This window comes from Perna viridis, chromosome 5, assembly GCF_037379345.1.
Source record: "Perna viridis isolate PV_CMFRI_1.1 ecotype Kerala chromosome 5, ASM3737934v1, whole genome shotgun sequence".
NCBI lineage: Eukaryota > Metazoa > Mollusca > Bivalvia > Mytilida > Mytilidae > Perna > Perna viridis.
The window spans coordinates 35,140,650-35,164,035 of NC_142449.1; the positions used below are offsets into that span (position 1 = coordinate 35,140,650).

Sequence of the window (23,386 nt, forward strand, 5' to 3'; positions counted from 1 at the left end):
TTTACATTGATGGGTATACATTGTAAGCAATTTTGGTTGCTGTTTGATAAGTACTTCCTGTTTTTGTGGGGCTTTGCCATTAATATACAACTGAAGAAATACTATTAGGTCATTTTATGATATCAAGCTGACACAAATGTTTGTGGACATTTTATGTTCTGACAAAGTTTATGTGTAAGTGCATAGATCTTTATGAAATTGTACCAACAGTTGTAATACTACAGAAGGAAAACTGGGATTGTGATTTGAACTGTTAAGGAATAAAGGAGTCAGATACAAGCATTTTTCTGATGTGCTGACAATAAGCAGTCACATAAAAAGTATAGAAATAACAGGGAAAGAATAGAAAAAAACATATCTCCAATCATTATAATTCAGTGGCAAATAAATGATACTTTTTAACAATTATCTGTAAGTGATCAAAGCAAACAAAACAATTAGCAATTTAATAAATTCTGTACAATAAACTACAATGATGAGTAAGATAATACAAAACCATTACATGTACACTGTGTACTAAATCCAAGAGAATCAGATATATAAATTCATGATCTCTTAGGGAGGTAGACTTAGGGTAAGGGACACAACTCATAAAAATCATTGGAACGTTTGTATTCACCATTTTACATCAACCTCACCTAAGCATCAAAGTAACTTGGACTGATTTCATTTTGTTTCAAATGAAAGCTTGATCTGCTTTGGTGAAATTGAATATGATACAAACATATCACTAATTTTACTGGTATCCCTTACCTTAAGTATACATACTTAAAGTAGAAAACATAAAAGATTGATCTCAAAATTATACTTGTTTGTCATGTTGGCCATTTTTTGACTGTAGACCAATAGGGTTGGTAAGTTTCATTCTAATTTCATTTTTTTTAACCAGAATTTTCTATTGAATCTAGAACATACTGAAATCTGGAGACTAATCTGCATATTTTCTTACTGTTTTTCTTAGCTTTTCTATCATGCAGAAACTGATATATTTCATTTTTATCAGTACTTTTACAAAGGAAGATGTTTCGCTTTTAAAACTGAACTCAACGCTCTGTTGATGACAAAGGGGTAAATTCACTAACAAATGTTTAGGTCTACTATTTTGCCAAAGTTTCAACTTACTTTGAAAATTTGAAATTTTCTATTTGCCTTTTTTAAAGCTAAAATACTATCTGAATACTAATATACAGAAAATACAAGCTGTTGAGTTATAAGTTAGTCACAAATTTCTGCACAAATTTCATACTTTGCCCCATGTCTTACAACCAATGGTCCAAATATTAAATTAATAGTTACATGCCCTTCACAAAAATGACCTCATATTTTAAAGAATTATGTCATGAGCAATTGTAAAAACTGTATTTCCCGATGAAAAATAAAACACTAAATATCTTGAGAAAAAAAAGGAAATTATGCAACATCAATTAAATGTTCAATGTAATAAGAATAGTTTTGGGGGGCTTATGCATATATTTACATCAGAGTTAGAAATAGTAGCCTGCCCGCCAGACCAAGACTGGCTATTTTTTGGCAGGGCTGGCTATTTTAGCAAAATTTTATATAGCCATATAGTAAATATATTGAAAAACTGTAATCAGGACTGGCTGCAATTTGAGTGTGTTTCCTACCCTGATTTACATGTACACAAACACCAGTGAAATATATATACAAACTAACATGGTCTCGAAAATGCAAAGAAAACAAAACATTCATGAACACAAGTTAGTAATTTACATGAAATCTATAACATCAAAGCCATCATGTTCAATTTCAATTTCTTCTCCACTGTCACTAACAACTTCTACTTCAATTTCTCCTTCTTCCCCTGAATCTTTTGGCTCTAACTTCATCTCATTTTCAACAAAAGTTTTCCTTCTCTTTCTTTGTTTTGTACTAGTGCCATGTTTAGGCTTTTTAGTCTTTACCTCCATGAATCCTTTGCAAATGTGTCGACGGAATGAGTTCTCATTAATAAAACTTCTTTTACAGAGAGAGCATGATAACAGACCTACGCTTTCTTCCTGCTTGTGGACTGTAACCATATGTCTACGAACATGATCAGACCTGCTAAATAACTGGAAACAGACTGTACATGTTTTGTCGACATCACCTTCTTTCAAGTGCTTTCCTCTTACAATGTGCTTTTTAAATTTGGCCAAACTGACAAATTGCTCATTACACCCTGAACAGAAATGGTGTTGCATACTACCTGAATGCACCGCTTTGATGTGTTTCTTGAGGTAAACATAATTTTTTCCACAGAGTTGACAGTAACCAAGATCTCTTTCATGTGGCATGTGGACTCTTTTCTGGTGTGCTCTAAGATGTTCTAAACGATTAAAAGCCTTACCACATTGGAGACAAATTTCTGTTTTTTCTCCAGTATGTGTCTTCAAATGCCTAATAAGATGTGCCCGCTGACGGAAATACTGACCGCAGGTAACACAGCCGAAAGGTTTTTCCCCAGTGTGCATGCGAATGTGATTATGAAGACCTTCTTTTCTACCAAATATTTTGCCACATGTCTCACATGGAAACTCCGTCTGCCTGGGTCTGAATAATACCTCCTCCTTTATAAGGTTAGGTTTTTCCAGTGTCTTTGCAATATTTCCTTCTTCCATAACTTCTTCACTTGACTTTTCTATTCCTTGGCTGGTATTGTCATTTTTTCCAAAATCTAATTTAACACTCATTTTACCAACATCAGTTCCTACATCTGGTTCCTTCTTCAAATTTCCCAAAACATCTTGAGAATCTTTACCAAAATGTTTTTCTACTATATGCATTTCAAAACGTTTTCTTGAAACAAACTTTTTACAACAGACATCACACGTGAATGCATTGTCTCTCTTGTTATGCGTCTGCCTATGAAGTCTACAGTTTCTCTCATAGATAAACCCTTTATTACAAATATCACATCTATATGAGTATTCATCGGAGTGTATAAGAATGTGTTGCTTGAGGTGTTGCATGGTTAAGAACATCTTATCGCAGTTCCCACATTGGTACCTCCTTTCCCTACCTTCATGTTGGCCTGAAAAATGGATCTTCAATTTTTCTTCAGTATCAAACCTCCGATGACACATTTCACATTGGAAGGGACGTTCTAAATGAACTTTCATGTGTCTATCCAGATCATTTTGTGTTCTATATCCTTTGTCGCAATGATCACAAGTAAATGTCTTGGGTTTCAAGTGTTGAGTCCGCACATGGGTTCTAGCATTTGGCATGAATGGAAATTTGGCATTGCACAAAGTGCAACTGTACCATAGTCGATCTCCAATAATGAAAGTTTCAATATGTTCAAAGGATTTATCTTTGCTCTTGTCTCTTTCTGTTCTTGTTTTTGTAAATACTAGGTGAATTTTCTTTTTCCCTGTACTTGCTGGTATGAAAATCTTTTGACTTTCTTTTCCGCCACTAAAGCGAATCTCTATGCTACTCATGATGGAGTCTTCTTTAGATCATTCTGAAAAGATAAAATGAAGTTTTATAAATCTGTTCAGATGCACCATATTGCAGTAATGCCAAAAACTTTTTCAACTACTAGTCTGAACCATAAATTTCAAGATTTTTCCTTTTAAATTCCACTTTATTCTTTACTACACTTAAGAAAAGATACATGTACATTGAAGAGCTAGTGGCAAAAATATAAAGATTGATAATTGCATAAATATACCCAGCATGTCTCATGTTCATTACAGGGGCAGATCCAGGATTTGAGTTTGGGGGGGGGCATTAATTGAATTAAATGCCATGCAAAGCAAGGCAAAAAATGTTATGGGATGAAACTTGTGGTGAAAATTTTTTTTCTTACCGATTTAGGGGGTGTACACCCGATACACCAGTCCTTCGATCCGTGCCTGCATTAGTAATTAGAGTACTATTTAAAGATAAAATCTACTGGATGTTTAGTTTTATACAGGGAACAAAAATGGCCAGAAATGTTTTTTGCTAGAATTCACTGTGTTTTGTTCAGAAACCATATAATTTTCTTTTGGATGAAGGGGTCATTTCCAGCCAGAAAGGGCAACTGATTCTCGGTGCTATATCAATGATTAAACAGTTCAAAGAAATTCAATTCAATCAACCCACGTGCATTATCTACAAATAGTATCATGGGTAATCTTGCTTGTTTTCCCCACAAAACATATTTACACATGATAAGAGTAAAATTAAACTAAATTACAATCCTGTCTTCTCTAAAAATTCTTGATTTACCTATATTGTATATCATATAATTATATACAGCAGTCATGTATTTTTGTCAGCCTACTATAATCATGGATAATTCCCACAATCTTGGAAAAGGGTTGTTAACCAAGTTTGAAACCGATTCCTACAGCAATTTCAAATAAAGATTGATCAGTGTATTAAAAATGTACATTTGTACATTGCTGTTTATGTTTACATGAATTATTCGTAGGAAATATTTGACCTTTTTTCTTATTTTGCAGTAATTATAACCTTAATACCATTTTTTGTTTTTCCTTTTTAAATTAACAGAAAAAATTAAGATATTCTATCAAATTATGATAAGTAATTCTTCATAAATATTTCCTCTAATTCATAAACACCCAGTGTTCTTCAAATTTTTGCTGACAGTAGACCCTTGGAAATTACAATTTTTAATTTGTTTTGTGGCCTAAATGGCCCACATGATTGTGATATTCATTTGATTAAGAGCAATCTCTATTAAACTCTTTTTTAGTCTTCCTAACTTTCAATATATCTATATATTTAGAATATTAGATCTCATTAGGAACATGTAAAAGACTATTCTGGTCTTAATATTCATGTTTCCAAACATTTTCTGGAAGTTGAACTAGTGTGGAGTTGACCTAGTTATACCAGGAAAAAACATAATTATAACTCTTATTCTTGTTATTTAAAGTTGTCACACTAGTTGTTTTGTTTTATTTTTAAATATTATGTAGTTTATTCATGACAAAAACCCCATATCATGACTTACAAAAAAAAAATTTCCCACACCTGTTGTACTATTTTTAGACTTGGGGGATTTTTACAATCTATTTCTTAACTAATTTTCCCGCCAAAAAACATGTGCTCTTGATACACAACAACATGGCAATGTAAACAAAAGACGACCATTTCCTTTTTCTTTTCAAAGTGTTTTGGAAGTATCTGATGGAATAAATATTGTTTGGGAATTTAAGTTCATAGCACAGCGCTGGTAGCAAGGTAGCACAGTACCGATCTCAATAGCGCAGCGCTCAATCTCAAGGGGGCTGCAAAGCGCAGCACTGTAAGGGCCTGGGGAGAACACTGAAAATATACAAGATCAAACTTAAAGCCACAAATTTATGCTGTCCGTGGCAAGGAAAGAGAAACTTTAGAACATCTTTTTTATGATTGCCACATCACATATAACATTTGTCTGTCTTTTCAACAATATATAAGAAACTATGATGCTGATTTTATCTTCAGCAAAAAAAAACAGATACTCTTAGGATTTACTGACAAAAATGTGTTTATTAATCTCATTTTTATAATAGCTAACATTTTTTTATATCGATGCAGATTGAAAGGTCCTATTCCAACATTGATTGGATTGAAATCAAGGATTAAACAGTACCAATCCTATGACATATTTATTGCAAATAAACAGAATACTTTTAGAACTTATGATAAATTTTGGGCAAAACATTTTTCTGAATTAATTGTGTTGTATTCCTTTTGTTTTCATTTCTATTTATTCATAAATTCAATAAATTTTGTCAAGTACAGGTATTCGATAGTACATTTATATGCATCAAAAGGGCATGAAAGTGTGCATGTGTGTATGTAGGTGTGTTATATTATTCTTTTTTCTCTTCAATCATTATTATTATTATTTACATTGTATCATTAATTTAACTCTAATATGTAATGTATTGTGTAGTCATAGATTATAAGTGTATGTGACCTGTCACCTCTCAACACCCCAGTCAGGTGGTGGTTGTTGGAGGATTGTAAAATCCTGACTACCAAAAAATAAATCAAAAAATAAATAAAAGACCAAAAAAAAATTTCAAATTATAAAATGTTTTAAAAAAATGTCAAGGAACAGATGAACGAAACAGCAGCGGACATGTAATTTTTTGGCGGAATTATGAAATATTCTCTTAGATTCCAGCTTTAAAAATTGTGTCTTCTCCATTCTGAACCAACATTAACAAGCTCTGCTTACTTTCGTGTCATGCCACTTCACATGTATTACGATTCAAAGTATCAACAAAACTGGGTCTCTCATGGAAAGTGACCAAAATTTCAATAAAAAATGTAATTTTTGTAGCAAATATGGTATCAGCATACAGGAAAATAATTCTAGAATCAAACTAGGAGGTATGACATGCACTACTTCAACCTAAAAGTCATAAGAAGTGGTTGAAGGACGTTACTCTGCTGCACCATTGAATCTCCAACTTTTTGTATGGTACATCATTCTGACCGCAACCCAACATATCAATATCCAAATGAAAAAGAGAAAGGTTGAAGGGTCAGAGGGAATTCAGACTACACAAAATGATGACAATAGCTTACTCTTGGTTTTATGTCAGATGAGTTCATGCTTAGTGCTTATTCTTAAGGGATACTATAACTGAGAAATTTGATGTTTGCCCTATGTCCGACTATCAGCCTGCCAGACAACAGAACTGTTCGACTATTTGAATGTCAGACCAACGGGATGTTTGACCATTTAACAATCAAGTGAACCCAAGCATCGCAGATTTTAAATACCAAATGTAAGTAAATTGACTTGGCTACAGGAGCAAGCAAAGAACAGTTGTGAAATTGGTAAGGTACAAAATGTATATGGTCAGCTTTAATCAGCTGTGCTAGGGAATACACTCTTTACCTCAGTCATTTAGAGGCTGACTGTAGAACCAGAGCTCATGCTACTGGGCAATTCAGGCGAAATAGTCGCCCTGGAGTTGCTCACTTTGCCTTCAAATGACACCGAAAGTAAAATGGTCGCCCTCTTATCTTCAGACATCAGCCATAATCAGGACTGTACTCCATCTTGTAGCGGCATTTTGACCCAAGTTATCTTTCTGGTAATAATAATTCAAACAAAAATCGTGCCAGTTCAAGAAAATGAACTGTAAAAATTTTCAAAATCTATCGAATTATCGGATACAAGCAGGTCTCGATTTAAAATCCCACTACTAACCCTGATTACCATCCACATTAATGGTCCTACGAGCAATTCTACAGTAGATAATATTTGAATCAGGCATTCAATAAAGGTCTTAGAGACCTAGTGTAAATAGACATGAACTTGTGCTGTTGTGTACATACATGGGATTCATAGCAGGTGGCCTAAAATGTCTAGCCAGAATTTTTCATACATTGTATAATTTTTATAATGTATGATCTACCTAATACCTTTGTCAGCTTTGGGAATTCGGCGCTGGGGATATTTTTTTTCAATTTGGCCACCACTGGTGGTCAAAACAAAAAATATCTAAAGACTAAATGACTCCAGTCCATCGCCAAATCCCAAAAGGGATTAATGTTTCACAGTACATGCTATTCAAGAGGATTGTAATATTGCCTTTAGGCCAATGTTAAGGACTTGCACGAAGTTATTACCTAATCAATTTATGGAAGAGTTAAAAGGTCTAAAACTCGTGATTTTTTTTCGCAATTGATGACCTTCTGGGAAGGGGACAGGAACATTTAAAATGGCGGTCGCTCTCACTTGCTGCGTCGTTACTTCAAAACTTCGTGCTTTTGCAATAGAAGCGAGATATTATTTCTCAAATTTTCAAATGTACTCAAACAATATGCGCTTCATTAATTCATTTTTATGTTATTAGTTTCAATATATCTAGTTAATATCTGATTTTATAGAAAATTACCAAAGAAGTTTCTTTTCTCTTTCATGGGACGACAGAATCATGTGGTACGAAATGGGTAAGATTTTCTTATCACCACCTGTTCCCCTCCCCTGGAATGAAAATCTTCTAATTGGTACATGTCAGTTTCTAATTAGCAATGCATTTGAATATACACGTACTTATATTTTTTGTTCATTAGATCATATCTTTATATTGAACTTCCTACTATTCATTTCCTTTTAACAATGGAAAGAGGGGGGACCATACATCTGGGATTATAATGTGAAGTCCCTGATGTGTTGGTAGTCAATCCTTCCCTGGTTTTTCCTTCCCCAATTGATCCTTCCCCTTGTTTTCTATCCCTAATCAGCGGCAGATTCAGGCGGGGGCATGGTGGGCATGCACCCCCCTAAAAATTGCAAAGCATGGGTTGTCGGGGGTAGATTTAGGTGGTTTTAGGTTGAAACTTTAATATATCTCGAATTTTACCACAAAAGATATCTACACTGCACCCACTCAAGTCGAATATTTAAAAAATTTGACCTAAAAAAATTTTTTGCCTCACTCCGCTGTGCAAAATTTTAACTGTGCGCCCCCATCTAATCTAAAATCCTGGATCTGCCCCTGCCAATGATCCGTCTCATCTATTTTTAGATGTTCCCTATTACCTCACAATTGAAGAGCTGAAATACCATGATTTCCTGCCATATTTCTGCTCTTTTACCTAAAGTTTCATCATTTTTCAAGCCTGGAATATTAGGCTTTCCTCCCATACAATCCTGGCCAAACTCAGTTCAACAAAGTGGTGGTAAATCTCTCCACAGATTATAAAGCTCTACAGACATGACAAAACTTCTGTTAATTGTTGACTTGTGCAGGCATGTATGACAAGCCAAAGTAGACAAAAAACTGTGTTTTCTAATATAATCAGTCTTCACGTTTAACTTTTTCAGATAGAAGCCATTCAGACTTCCAAAGTTACAAAAATTGGAAGCCCGAATGATTTTTCAGTGGCCCAAAAAAAATTTCTTAAATCATCTGAATCTATGACTAGTAATAAGAATATCCTGTTATAATAAAATTACATAACACTCATTCGATTCAGACTTTTTAGATATGTCTAAGAACCCAAAAATAAACAGAACACTACAACACCCCAAAATTTTTGGAAGTCATTCGGGCTTCATAAGAACATAATTTTAGGGGCCCAGGCCACTGGGCCCCTGGCTAAATTCAAAGACTGATAAAAAATTTTTGTAATATCAAAATAAACATTCTCTAATGTTAATAAAAAAATAATGAAATGTAAGAAATTCATTTTTTGATATTAAAAATTATTTTTTAATATTAAAAAAAAGAGAATTTCTTGTTTTAAAAAACTATGGTTTTTTGTCCATTTTATGTGTATATATACTTGTGTATCAACATTATGACAAATAAAGCTTCCCTTTAACCTACATGTATACACCAAATGTCACTTGCACTGCATGAAACTTGTATTCAAATTATAGCATCCCATTGTAATAGGACATGATTCTACAAACAAGGTGATTATGGACTATTGGCATGATAAGCAATAAGTAGTGAATTGACTAATAACCTATTTTACTGCCAAATTGTAAGTCTTTAAATTTTTCTGTTGATTATTATTGCTACCAGTTGTTACTTTATTTTCTAATTGGCAAAAAATAACATATTTGGTTATACAAAGAACTTGAGAAATATGATTATTATTTGTCTAATTGGTGGATTTTAGGGAGGTAGACCTAGGGCAAGGGATACAAGTCTTACAAATCATTTGAACACTTGTATTCAGCATTTAACATCAACCTCATGTAAGCATCAAATTTACCTGGATTGATTTCATTCTGTTTCAAATGAAAGCTTTATAGGCTTTGGTGAAATTGAATATGATACAAACATATCACTGATTTCAAGAATATGTCCCACACCCTAGGTCTACCTCCTTAAAAGTGTATCAAGTTGCTGTTATTTGTTCTTTTTTTCAATAAAAAACCACACGACAATCCACAAAACGTATAGAACTCTTGAAAAGATCTCTGGTTTATTCTACAACAAGATCCAACCGACATTGATTATAGTTAATCCATCCTATGATGAATTTTGGTCTCCCTTAATTATGTTGCTTGGTTATATAGAAAATAGAAAATCACTATTATTGAAGTCCCCCCTCCCTTGAATTTCAGGATCAACCACTGAAACTTGAAGTTTCTGCATCAGAAGCTTATCAAGGAGGAAGGTTGAAAGGCACACAATTTCCCCGTTTTGGTAATATTTGTGTAAAATTTGGGCAAAATAAGCAATTGGTAGCATAGAAATTTCTGAATGACATCTCAACCCCCCACCCCCATTTAACATATTTCTGGAACCCCCCACCCCCATGCCCTGTGCATGTATATCAGACCAGTAAGTGTGAATTTAGTATCACAACAAACAGTTCATGTTCCTACAAAGGAAAAAAACAAAATAAGAATGCAAACCATGGTAAAATGGTAGAGCTGTATAATGTTGATAATAAGACAATTATAGTTCTGTTAGGACACAGTGCCAAATTTTTTTTATTTTAAAATTTCAGCCATTTTTAAATATTCAAAATGGCTGTCATATCATAGAAATAATTTTTTGAAAGAAAAAGCTACTTCTACACAAAAGCAGCCAATATTTAGTTATTATATCTTGGTTCTCATTTAAGATTTTTCTGTTTACAGTTAAACACACTCCAGTTGTAATCAGTACCTACATGTAGAGGATGAACAAATTTATATCAAGGCTTCATCCATTACATTTTCCACAGTTACTGACAACCCCAATAGGCAAACATCTACAGAAACTGAATGGACATCACTGCAAAATATGTCTTCAAAGGCGCTTTGGTGCTGGCATACAAGACACTCCTGCCCCTATTTATTTCAGGGCGGAGAATTATCTGGAGAAGGTTGCAATTATAGATCAAAGTGGAAAGTTTAAGTACAAGGATCTTCTTCATTATGGGAAATTGCTTTCAGATGATCTTGTTCAAATAGTTATTGCAAATCAGAGTGAAAACAATGAGGAATTCAGAGACAAAGATGTGTGTTTAGAGAGTACCATAGAGACCAAAAGAATTGCCTTTCTTTGTGAGAATGACGTGTCATATGTTATTGCCCAGTGGGCAACTTGGATGGCTGGTGGTGTTGCTGTACCATTGTGTACAACACATCCAAAGAGTGAACTTGAGTATGTTATCCAGAATTCACAATGCTCCGTCATTGTTGCCTCAAAGAAATTCTTCGAGAAAATCAAACCCATATCTTCAGAACTCAACATTCCGTTGAAAGTATTATCTCAGTCTGACTACACATGTAATTATGACCAAAATGCCTGGTTTAGTGATGCCAAATCAATAGAAAATAAGAAAGATTTAGTCAAGGCTAATTGGTATCGGAATCAGCCATGCATGATGATTTATACAAGTGGAACGACAGGAAGACCAAAGGCAAGTAATTACCACAATAAACTCAATTTTGGCACAGACTATTTTCTACTCAAGGGGGAGGGGGACTGGGATGTTGAGTTAAAAAAAAGTAATTTGGCAGCAGCCAGATTAAAAAAAAAAAAAATTTAAAATGTACATTTAATATTTAGTAATGGGAGAAATATTTATTGAATCATAATTGTTTTTTCTGTCCATGGTCCAAAAATTTAGAATAATTATTTTTTCCTTTAAAAAAATCCCAAGCCTACCCCCTTGGTCAGGAAACAAACACAAGATTCTTTCCTCAATCATTCCATCATTCAAAGAATATTTGTGCTAGCCTATAATATGGATGGACAGATAGTGTACCATAATATTTTCATAAAAAACCAGATTTATAGGAATAAATAATATTTCTCTCTGAGCAATCTGCTTTTAAATGTCAGATAACTCCAAGAGAAGTTTATTCAACTTAAGAATTTAACATGATTAAAGTCCACTTGTAGCTGGGGTATTTATTTCAAACTTGCTTACAAAATAATAGCCAAGACTCGAAACTATTGTCTCTTTTTTTCTTCAGGGTGTTGTGTTAACTTATGGAAATCTTCACTACAACATCACAGGAATGGTAGAGGCTTGGGAATGGTCTAGTCAGGATGTTTTACTCCATGTGCTGCCTTTACATCATGTACATGGTGTTGTCAATGCCCTGATGGTGCCGTTGTACTGTGGTGCTACTTGTATCATGATGACCAAGTTTGACGCCGAAAAAGTAAACAGTTACCGAAATCTTTCAGTTTTAACAAGTTGTTCTGATAGGCATAAATTTGGGTATTAATGATTGTCTCCCTTTCACCATAGTAAAAACTCATTCATGAAACAAAATGAAGCAGACTTTTACACATTGTCATTAGATTGTAATGATTGTTGATGTAGGATATTGTTTAGATTTCCTTATCATTTTATTTCCATAAACAATGAGAAAAAAGGGGAAGTTAGTTCAAAATTGTGCAACATCTAAAAAGTTGAAATTTTATCGTTATTTCTAAAAAGAATTATGTGTGTTTGCACTTGGTCAGCCTTACTGTATTTGTCTGTCCTTAGATATTTTTCATTTTTAGGCAGTTGGAGTGTGTTCTATGCAGAAACTACCGATAGATAAAAAAATGTTCGGAGAAAGACATTTTCCCTATGTACCTAATTTTGCAAATACTCTTATAGAAAATTATTGTGTGTATATATATTTCAGCTTGGAGTAGAAGGTGAATTCCTGTTTTATTATGCCAGTGTAGATCCCCAATTTTATAATTGGATATCTCTTGCTACTTTGTACTCCTCTCCATGTTACGCCAAACATAATATGTTTGTTTGGCATTCCCCTACTTTGAGCTCAGAACATCGGTAGGTAGGAATAAAATTTTTATGGACAGACTCCAAGAAAAACTATGTTACGGGTAATCATTTCATTGCTTCTGTTTCCTGTTTTCACGTTTTGGCTATGTACTTAGATTTTGATGTTTTTGAACTCTCCTTCTATTTTTAACGTTTCACTGCTGATACTTCAGGTTTTTTTTTTGCCAATATTCAGATGTTCAGTTTTTTTTTGCCAATATATAATAGATGAATATTGAAATCAAAGGGAAGATTTTTTTTGACAATTGTTTTATAAAACCAATACAAAATCTTTAAGTAGAGGCCTTTTTTATGAGCAAGTAGGGAAATAGCAACAAATACATTTTTAGCTCAACTGGCCTTTGGCCAGGTGAGCTATTGCCATCAATTGGTGTCTGTCATCGTCGTCGTTAACAATTTTTCAAAACTCTTGGTTTGAATGTTCCTTGGGTATCATGCATAGAACTGTTATGGGGATTTTTGATCTGTCGAAAAACATGGCCGCCATTACTAAAAATAGAACATAGGGGTCAGACAGTAGTTTTTCGCATATGTCTCCAAAACTGTTAGGTTTAGCCAAATTCTGACATGGGGATGAAAGTGTTCAGCATGATGAGATCTATATGTGGTCAAATTTTCATTTTAATATGTTAAGCCATGTTGGAGTTGTGGCCCTTTTTCAACGTTTTTTTGCTAATTTGAATGTTGTTTCTTTCAAAAATTTCTCCTCTGACACCACTTGTCCAATTTGAATCAAACTTGTTATAAATGTTCCTTGGTGTATCGTGCATAGAACTGATGTGGGGATTTTTTATCTGTCAAAAAACATGGCTGCCATTACTGAAAATAGAACATAGGGGTCAGACAGTAGTTTTTCGCATATATCTCCAAAACCGTTAGGTTTAGTAAAATTATTTCTGAAATGACCCTTGTTATAAGGGCCTTCAAAAGTCGTCAGGGATCAAAGTAGTCAGGTGACTCCTGTAAGAGTTATTGCCCTTGAAAGATGAAAAATGACAGGGTTTTTTTTTTACAGTTTTCAGCCAGTATCTTTAAAAGAAATAAACTTTCTATCACTGAAATGATCCTAATGATAGTCCTAAAAAAGTCTTCTTGAGTCAAAATTGTTGGACAACTCCTTGTCAAATTTATTGCCCTTGAAAAATAAACTTTAATCAGGTGAGTGATTCAGGCTCCTTGGGGCCTCTTGTTTTAAAATCTAGTTAATTTACAAATTGACAATGTCCCTATGGTATTTATACTTTTAGGTTTGGAGTGAACTGGCTAACAGAAAACAGACAGATTTCAGTATAACTTTATTCATGGCTGTACCAACTATTTACTCTAAGATGATACAGTGGTACCAACAGAATGTTAGGATGGATAATAAATTTACTCTGATGCTGATGAAAGCTGCATGTCAAAATGTCAGGTAAGCACTGGCAGTAATAACTTTTCTTGACATAAATGAGTAGAATAATTACTTTGAACGAGAAGGATTTGAGTTTATTTTCATTAATTTTTTATATCTTGCCACATGTAGTGGCAGAATATGAATTTTTGTACCTTGTCACATGTACATATAGTGGCAGGATAAGAACTTTTTATACCTTACCATATGTAGTGGCAGGATAAGAAATTTTTATACCTTACCATATGTAGTGGCAGGATATGCAAAATCCTTTGTTTTAATTGACAAGTATCATGTCCTTCCATCTGTCTGACTTCAGATTTAAGATTTTTTTGTCAAACCTTGTGCATCAAGCTCATTTTTCTGCCAAAATGAAAATTCCAATTACCACCCTGTCAACTATCAGGGGGAGCCCTTAAATAATAAGCTTTTCTATCCGTCTGTCAAACATATTGTTGCTATAACTGTAGTTTGAGTTCAGTGATGAAGTTTGAATGATTCTTCACCACTGCTATAGAAGATGTGTCATCTGCAAGAAAGAAAACCAAAAGACATAGCAGAAAAACTCAACACAAGAACCACTATTCATGTCAGCTCTTGAACTTAAAAGAAAACCATATATTAAAATTCATTTTAAGAAAACTTGGATAAACTTGGATACCCTATTTTACCACTAGTTGTCTTCAGAAGCTCCAAATATGAAAAATGTCCATGTTGAATATTAAGAAAGAAAAATATTGAATTGATTTAATCATTTTAATAATCTAAACAGTGGTTGCCTTTTGTGATGGTTGCATGATTTTTTCTTTTAGATTAATCAGTTTTGAACATTTTCATTCTGCTTTTTTATGACTTCCTGATGATAACATGTGAATTGGTTGAATGACTTTTTTTTCAAACTTAGCACACATCTGTGAAGTACAACAAAGTACAGATGAGATTTGATTTTTATGCCCAGTCTCACTTTTACTTCCCCTGTTATGCCATTTTAAGCTCACATGGCCAAAGGCCAAGTGAGCTTATGCCATCACTTGGCGTCTGTCGTCATCATCGTCGTCATCATGGACAAATTTTTAAAAATCTTCTCCTTTGAAACTACTGGACTGACAGGTTTTAAACTTGGCATAATTGTTCATTAGGGTGTTCTGCACAAATTGATTGTTGGGATTTTTGATCCATAAAAAAACATGGCGGCTGTTACTAAAAATAGAACATAGGGGTCAGATTGCAGTTTTCTGCAAATAACTCAAAAACAGTTGCTTTTACCAAATTTCTGGCATGGGTTAAATTGTTAAGTATCATGAGAAGGACCTATGCCGAAATTTTCGAAACCATTCATTGACTAATGTAGGAGTTATGACCCCTGAAACAGTTTTTTGTTGTTTTTTATCACATGTACAACTTTGAAAATCTTCTTCTCTAAAACCATCTAAGATCATTGGATGAAAATAAGCATAATAGTTCTTTAGTGTATTGTGCTCAAAATGACTGTTGTGATTTTTAATCCATGAATAGATATGACTGCCTACACTAAAAATGGAACTTAGGGGTCATAAGACAGGTTTTCGAAAAAAATTCAAAAATTGTTGCCTTTAGCAAAATTCTGGTTCAGGTCATGAAAATGCTATGAAAAGCATTTCCTGCATTTGACAATTTAGTTGATTTTAACTTACCCTGTCTCATTCCTCAAGTTCTTCAAATAAGCAAATGGTTAACCAGGTGAGCGATTCAGGCTCTCTTGAGCCTCTAGTTAATCTTTTGCCATCCTCTCGTTTGGATAAGGCCAAGAAAATCTTGTCTTCTTTCTCTATTCAGATGGTGCAAATAGTCAGATTAAACTTTCAAAATGGTGGTTTTTTTATACCATGTTTCACCCACACTGCCTCATTCTTTCAAAGTCTGACACTTAAATTGAACTTTTAGATTAATGGTCTCAGGATCAGCAGCTTTACCTGAACAGGTGTTGAACAAATGGAAGAAAATCACAGGTCATACATTATTGGAGAGATATGGAATGACAGAGTTAGGAATGGTTCTAACAAGTCCATTGAAAGGGGAGAGAATCCCAGGTAAATTAACATTGTCAAATTAGTTTATCATTCAGTTTGGAAGAATATATGTATACATATTTTCAGGTGTTATGTTTCTTTTTTATACCATTGTCAATTATGGATCTTATTATGGTATACAAATGTCTACAGAGTTTAAAAAATGACTCTCACTCATGGAAGTTTTAGTACAAGTTTCATTGATATCTTTCCTTCACTCTGTAATATCTGAAACAACCCAAACCTATTTTCCATATGCCTTTGGGACCAGGATTTTGTTTTTTTATCACAAGGAGGCTAAATTTCCCAACCCTACTCATCCTTCCCGTTTTCTTGTGGCAATCAAAATTTGTCAACCCTATTATCCTTGTGTCCCATTCGTTTTTCTCATTTCATCATGATCATTTCATGTTCATTTTATCATCCATTTCATGTTCATCAACTGAATATAGCTGAAATACTGCTGCTCGGTTGTTAAACCCCAACAATCAATCACAAAAAATATCATTAAATTATTTTGTTTCCTTATTTTAGTAATTATTTGTCTTCTCAGACATGTCCGTTTGCTATGTAATGTTGTTTATACTATGCCTATTTTTTGTCTGTCTCCTTCTCTAGACGAAAAACTGGGCATAGTATAAACAGCATTAAATAGCCAGTGGACATGTCTGAGAACACAAATAATAACTCAAATATGGAAACAAAATGATTTAATGATATTTTTTGTGATGAAAAAAAATCCTGGTTCCAAGGGCCTGTGCTATTTTATAAAATAAGATTGATGTTTTTCAGGTACTGTAGGTAACCCATTTCCTGGGGTGAATGTTACCATCAGTAAGCTGAATGTATACACCCCTACAGGTTACGATGTGATTGCAAGAGGAAATTCTAGTCAGACCACTGTTACAAAAGGTAAAGCTTGCTTTCCGTAGACATTGATATCTTAATGTTTGGAGAAGTTGAAGTAACTTATCTCCTTGACAGGCTCTGAACAGTCAAGTATAATTGTATAGCAGGTAATTTTTGCAGGTGCCAAATTTGGCAATTCGCTCTATGCATAGGGTTTTTAAAATTTCATTGTCTTTTTTTGCATACATAGACACTGTCTATGAGAGAAATATCTGGTTTTAAATTTGACAAGCTTTTAATTTTTTTTTTGAGCTTTCAGTGCATCAGCCAAATATGGGTATCCTGGGTTTGATATGACAATCTTTGAATATAATACAGATTCAAATGCACTATTTAGCCCTATAATATAAATGTAATAAAGATATGTTACTCTTCATTGAGTTGAAGTATTATACCTGCCTTTAACACTGTTATATTGGTATCACCTTTTATGTCTGCCCAAATTTGGTCATAAGTATCAGGACTCCCATTGAAAGGATTTATTTCAAATTTGGAATGTGGCTTTATATAAACAGGGTATACCTTAAAAGCGATTTTGGTAGCTGTCAGATATCAACTTCATGTTTGAGTGGTGGTATACACTTCATGTTTGTTTTTAGGTATGGAAAATGAGCAAGGAGAGCTTCTAGTCAAGAGTCCTACTGTCTTTAAAGAATATTGGAGGAATCCTCAAGCCACAGCAGCATCTTTTACTAAAGATGGATGGTTTAAAACAGGTACTTATTCATCCTTTGTTATTCATGAATGCAAGAACATATAAAAATAAGTTGGAATTTCAGTGAGACCTGTTTAAACCACAATCTTGAATAATTAAAAAAAACCTGTCTAAACCAAATCCTGAACAATCTTACACTGTCTAAACCAAATCCTGAATAATCTAAAACCCTGTCTTAAGCAAATCCTGAATGATCTAAAACTGTCCAAACCAAATCCTGAATAATCTAGAACTGTCTAAACCAAATCCTGAATAATCTAAAACTGTCTAAACCAAATCCTGAATAATCTAAAACCCTGTCTGAACCAAATCCTGAATAATCTAAAACTGTCTAAACCAAATCCTGAATAATCTAAAACCCTGTCTAAACCAAATCCTGAATAATCTAAAACTGTCTAAACCCAATCCTGAATAATCTAAAACACTGTCTTAACCAAATCCTGCATAATCTAAATCTGTTGTAACCAAATCCTGAATAATCCAAAAACCTGTCTCAACCAAATTCTTAATAATAAAAAACCTGTCTAAACCAACTTCTGAATAATCTAAAACCCTGTTTTAACCAAATCCTGTATAATATGACAACCTGTTTATACCAAATCCTTAGTAATTTGAAAACCTGTCTAAACCAGACACTTTTAAAGTCCTTTTTTATCAACTTTGGTGGACTTAAACCTTGGTAAACCTAATGCTTGCCTAGACTAAACCAATTGTAACAATTCTGTTAGAAGTGTGGTTTTACCGTTCATCTTTATCATGAAAAATGTCTTGCATGCTTCAATGTTAATCTCTCTTTCCATCATTCTAAAATATCATCAGTTCAAATTTCCATTCTGTTTGCTTTCATAATTGCAATATTTCTCATCTTACAACAGTTGACCTCAAGGTAGATAAAGATCTTTTCTTAAATGAAAGGGAATGTGATATTGCTTCTGTAAATTGAATTTTTTTTTCTTTATCAAATTTCATTTGTTTGTTTCATATCAAATTTCTTTTGTTTGTTTCATGAAAAGAAAAAAGGCAGAAATAGTGATTAAGTACCTTTGTTATGTAATACATGTAAATCTGCATGTTAGTCACAAAACCAGACGACCCGTGCAGGTCTGGGTGTCAAAAGAATAGGCCACCAGCAGTGCTAAGCTTGTCGTAAAAGGCGACTAAATAGTGCCCACAGAGCAACTGGGTTGTGTGCCCCAGGTGGTGGAATGGGGTACCCCTGGCATTACATGCTGGGGTTGTCAGGCTATAATACGGAAAACCTGACCTCAAACGATATTGGTGCACTGTGTTGGGAAAGATGCCATGTTCCTTGCACGTTAAAAAACCCTACTGTGGTGTTCTTCCGGAGTAGAAACCATAGGGCTCCGCCACAGGAGGCCAAATTGCCCGACCCTACCCACCTCTCCCTATTACCAGTGGCAATCAAAATTGCTCGACCCCGTTGTCCTTGTGTCCCATCCCATTTTTTATTTTATCATCATTTCATGTTCATCGCCTGAATATAGCTGATATATTGCTGCTCGGGCGTTGAACCCCAACAAACAAACAAACAAACAAACACAAAACCAGACTAGAAGTATAATAATTCCACTCCCTCGTGATTTGATATATATCACAATTCTATGCTGACCATGTTATGCAGTTTTTTACAGATAGGTCATATTTGTGTTATTAGAGCCCAACACTGAGTGGATGACACCCTACAGTTATCACTCTGTGCATTCATCAGTCCATAACAAATCATGTCTGTTCTGTAACTGTGTTGTCTTTTGGTGTTGGCTATTGATATTTGCATGAGGATAGATGAGCTCAAGACATTGTGTCGGGCATCATGGTTGATGAACTTTGACCTCAAGGTCAAATTTATGATTTTGCAATTAATATTCATGTCCACATGTTATTTTGTTGTCTTTTAGTGTAAGCATTTGATATTTGGCATGAGGGTAGATCAGCTGAAATATTCTGTATAATTTTGATCCTCCAAAATGTTCATAACTCAATTTGTTTAGACTACAGCAGGGTCCTTAGAGATGCTTTCCCTCACAACTTTATTTAGTTTCAATTAAATTTGAACAAATTATAACAAAAATGATACTTTATCACATATGAAGGTAATAACCATCTTTTATCCCTAATACAGTTACAGCAAATTTGATTTAAAGCATTTTCACACTGCAGATTTAAACAAAATTTCGATGCACTGTTGGATCATTATACCTAGCATTTTGAATTGGTGAAATTTGATTTATGTCCCAAAAATGAAAATAAGGCTATCAAAGAAAGTATGTTAAGAAAGCTAAATGATCATTAATTTTTTAGGAGACACTGCAGTGTACACCAATGGAGTATATAAAATCATGGGGAGAACATCGGTAGACATTATCAAAAGTGGCGGATACAAAATGAGTGCATTAGACATTGAGCGCCATCTTCTAGAACATCCTAACATTGCTGAATGTGTTGTGGTTGGATTACCAGACATTACATGGGGTCAAAAAGTAGCAGCTGTCGTTGTTGCTAAGTCACAGATTAACTTTGATATAGATGATCTGCGGACATGGTGCGCTGATAGACTTCCGCCATACCAAATTCCAACAGTAATGAAAGTTTTGCCTGAATTGCCTAGGAATGCTATGGGTAAAGTGAACAAGAAAGAACTAAGGTTGAACATTTTTAAGGTAAAATCTATATGATTAGAAAATACTTAAAGAAATCTTGAAAATGTTGCATGTACAAGAAAGAAACAGATTGGTAATTTTTCCTGTGTTAAGGAGGTAGACCTGGGGTAAGGGACATAACACTTCAAATCAATGATATGTTTGTATCATATGCAATTTCATCAAAGTTTTTCAAGCTTCCCTTTGAAACAGAATGATATCGGTCCAGGTTACTTTGATGCTTACATGATGTTGGTATAAAGTGGTGAATACAAAAATTCCAATGATTTGTAAGAGTTGTGTCCCTTACCCTAGGACTACTACCTTAAGTAAGAATGTTTTATTTCCAGTTTCATTTCCTATGTTTTTTATATATTGATCATGGTATTCGTCCACAACTTTTGCTTTATATTCTTCTCTGCAACTACAGGGATTGATTTTCAGAATTTTTCCCACTAGCTAAATTTAGCAAATTCTGAAAATTTATAGTTGCTAAATTTAACTTTTTTACATTATTTCTGGACTTTACCTATATGACATACAGAATTTCACTAGCAAATTTTAGCAAGTGGAAATAATTTCTACTAGCAAAATTGAATTTCAGGTTGCATTTGGCAAGTATTTCCCCTTAAATTTGGTCACTGCAACTACATATAACTTGATATATTTACAAAATCTTCATATAGGCATGCAATATAGCAGAATTCAATTTCAGACTGGGGCAATATCAAATTCCACTTCAACAACTTCAACCACATGATTACTTGGGTACAAATCCAGGAGGGGGAAGGGGTCACCTTTAGTTGCTCACAGTTTTTCTTGTTTTTCTTTGGTTGTTTAAATTATATGATTTATTTCCCCAACCACTAACCATAATCTCTAATTTGATTGCCATAAAAGGTAGAAGATGACAACCTTGATTATGAAATTAAGTAGCTGTCTTTGTAAGAATCATGCAAAATCTGAAAAATGTGATACACCCCTAAAAAGGCTACATATTTTTATTTTTGTAATTAAGTTTTTTGATGGATGTATATTATGAAATTTTTAATTATTCATTCACATCTGCCTGCTCTTAGGAGATAATCAACATTGAAAATCCAATAGATTCAGTTGTATTTGAGTGTCATTTACAGAGTTATCTCCCTTTATTTTGAAATCTACAGTGCATTCTTTATAATTTTTATCTCGTAAGAAAACAGGTTAAATGAAAAACCAAATTGTTAATTTCAGTTTACTATGGCAATTCAATCAAAAATAAAAATATGTAGGCTTTTTAGCCATGAATCACATTTTGCATGATTTTTTGCTGGAGTACTACTTAAGTGCTAGAAAATGTAAGAATTTGGCAAAATTGAACAATAATGAATCATGCTCAGAATAAAACCCATAATTTTACAATGTGGACACATAGTTGTTTGTAGAAATGTCAGGATGCAGTAAAGTGAGTTCAAAGTTCCAATAAAATGATGGGAAAAAAGTGAGTTATCTCCCTTTGATGGTGAAATTTCAATTCATTTCATATAGTTTATTCCTCAAATTAAAATACTTATAAAGAAATGAGTGCCATTTCTGCATTTGAGGTAATATTTTGAATAAGATTTCATTGAAAGACTTGTGTGCGAATTATCCTACTTTTACAAAAATAATATAGCACAAGGTATGTTTTAAGGGAAATTCAACCATATTTTCAAAAATCAATATTTTTTTTATTGATTATTTTACAATTGTATGTGTGCTTGACCTACAAAATGTGGTATTGAAATTGTCCAAAATAGAAAAATTAGTAAATGCAGTAAAACAAAAAAAATTACAAAATAATAGTACTGGTACTCATCCATTGTCTATAGTAAGCCAAATATACATTGAGTCTCTAATTTTTAATTTCGCTAATTTATATGGCTGATTTCACAAGAGGAGGAACATTTTGCCTTTTATGACCAAAGAGTACTTTCATATGAATAATCAAAGCAGAGAAAATTCAGTACTTTAGCAGAGAAAAGTTTTAATGGTTGTCTCCCTTCCATCATAAGGCAAGATACACAAATTAAAACAGAAAACAGGTGACCTGAACATTTTATTGTTTTATTTTATTTTATTATTATTATTATTTTTTTTGTTATTTGTTATTTGTTTTTTTGTTCATTGTTCGTTTTCCATTATATGACCGTTAGATCTGGTTTTATTTTAGTGCCTTAGTGACTGGTATGACCAGATAACTGAAACTTACTGTTCTTGTTAATATGCTAATTTGGAGACGTAAGTGTCAGACTTTGTAAGAATTAGGCAGTGGGTGAAACAAAGTACAAAATATATGTAAAATCCTATCATTTTGAAAGTGTTATTTGACTATTTGCACCATCAGAATCAAGGAAGACAAGATATTCTGTATCATCTTGGTAAATTGTGTTTTAATTTCATTATAATGCTCTTAAAATGAACATTTCAAGGGTAGATAACTCTGTTAAAAAGCTAATTTTTCTAACACTCTGTTGAAGCATTTCTGAACAAATTCAATGATCCAGAGATCAAATAATTCTTTTTAGGAAAAAGAGAAATTACTTTGAATGTATAATATTGTCAGATCAGTGGGATTTGATATGCATGTATCTGATTTTTTTCCCATTTTGCCTGATTCTTACAAATACTTACACTTAATAATGAATCAAGTATCAATGGTAATGAGGAGAATATTAGTTATAATCAGATGAAATTGTCATATTAGTGTTTGAAAATTACAGTGTAATTTATACATGATATATCTGTCATGGGGTCAATGCAGCAAATTTGTTATATTAAAATTATTCAATCATTTCAAGTAATAACGTTGTTGTTTTTATTTTGTTGTTTTTAAGTGCACCATTAGCGTGCAAGTGAAGAAAATGCAAATAAAAGGGTAGATAACTTACAGTAAGCGTAGTAATCTGGTAAATAT

The 23,386-nt window shown here is 33.4% G+C and overlaps 2 protein-coding genes across 9 annotated transcripts in view; one reads left to right on the forward strand and one right to left on the reverse strand.

Annotated features, from left to right (window-relative positions):
- Positions 1-353: 353 nt before the first annotated feature.
- On the reverse strand, positions 354-8,697 carry LOC148617227 (uncharacterized). Of its 3 annotated transcripts, none has more exons than XM_088584736.1 (2): positions 8,569-8,697; positions 354-3,469 (listed from the first exon to the last, which is right to left on the reverse strand). In XM_088584736.1, exon 2 carries the CDS (start codon positions 3,444-3,446, stop codon positions 1,731-1,733), a length of 1,716 nt encoding a protein of 571 aa, XP_088440862.1. In that variant the 5' UTR covers positions 3,447-3,469; positions 8,569-8,697; the 3' UTR covers positions 354-1,730. The 3 variants fall into 3 exon arrangements, with proteins under 3 accessions (XP_088440862.1, XP_088440861.1, XP_088440860.1); XM_088584735.1 differs by having other exon boundaries at positions 8,513-8,644; XM_088584734.1 differs by lacking the exon at positions 8,569-8,697 and adding an exon at positions 7,597-7,724.
- LOC148617228 (malonate--CoA ligase ACSF3, mitochondrial-like) overlaps positions 7,844-23,386 on the forward strand; it is a 33,320-nt gene continuing 17,777 nt past the window's right edge. Inside the window, exons 1-8 of one of the 6 annotated variants that reach the window (XM_088584732.1) lie at positions 7,844-7,920; positions 10,574-11,340; positions 11,900-12,091; positions 13,980-14,143; positions 16,046-16,191; positions 16,963-17,082; positions 17,679-17,795; positions 20,114-20,472. In XM_088584732.1, the coding sequence (XP_088440858.1) occupies positions 10,615-11,340; positions 11,900-12,091; positions 13,980-14,143; positions 16,046-16,191; positions 16,963-17,082; positions 17,679-17,795; positions 20,114-20,472 (1,824 nt within the window). In that variant the 5' untranslated portion in view covers positions 7,844-7,920; positions 10,574-10,614. The other 5 variants (XM_088584729.1, XM_088584728.1, XM_088584730.1 and 2 more) reach the window with 5 other exon arrangements.

Excerpts from the sequence above, each read along its gene's own strand:
- LOC148617227 (XM_088584736.1), bottom strand. The coding sequence starts at position 3,446 with ATGAGTAGCATAGAGATTCGCTTTAGTGGCGGAAAAGAAAGTCAAAAG.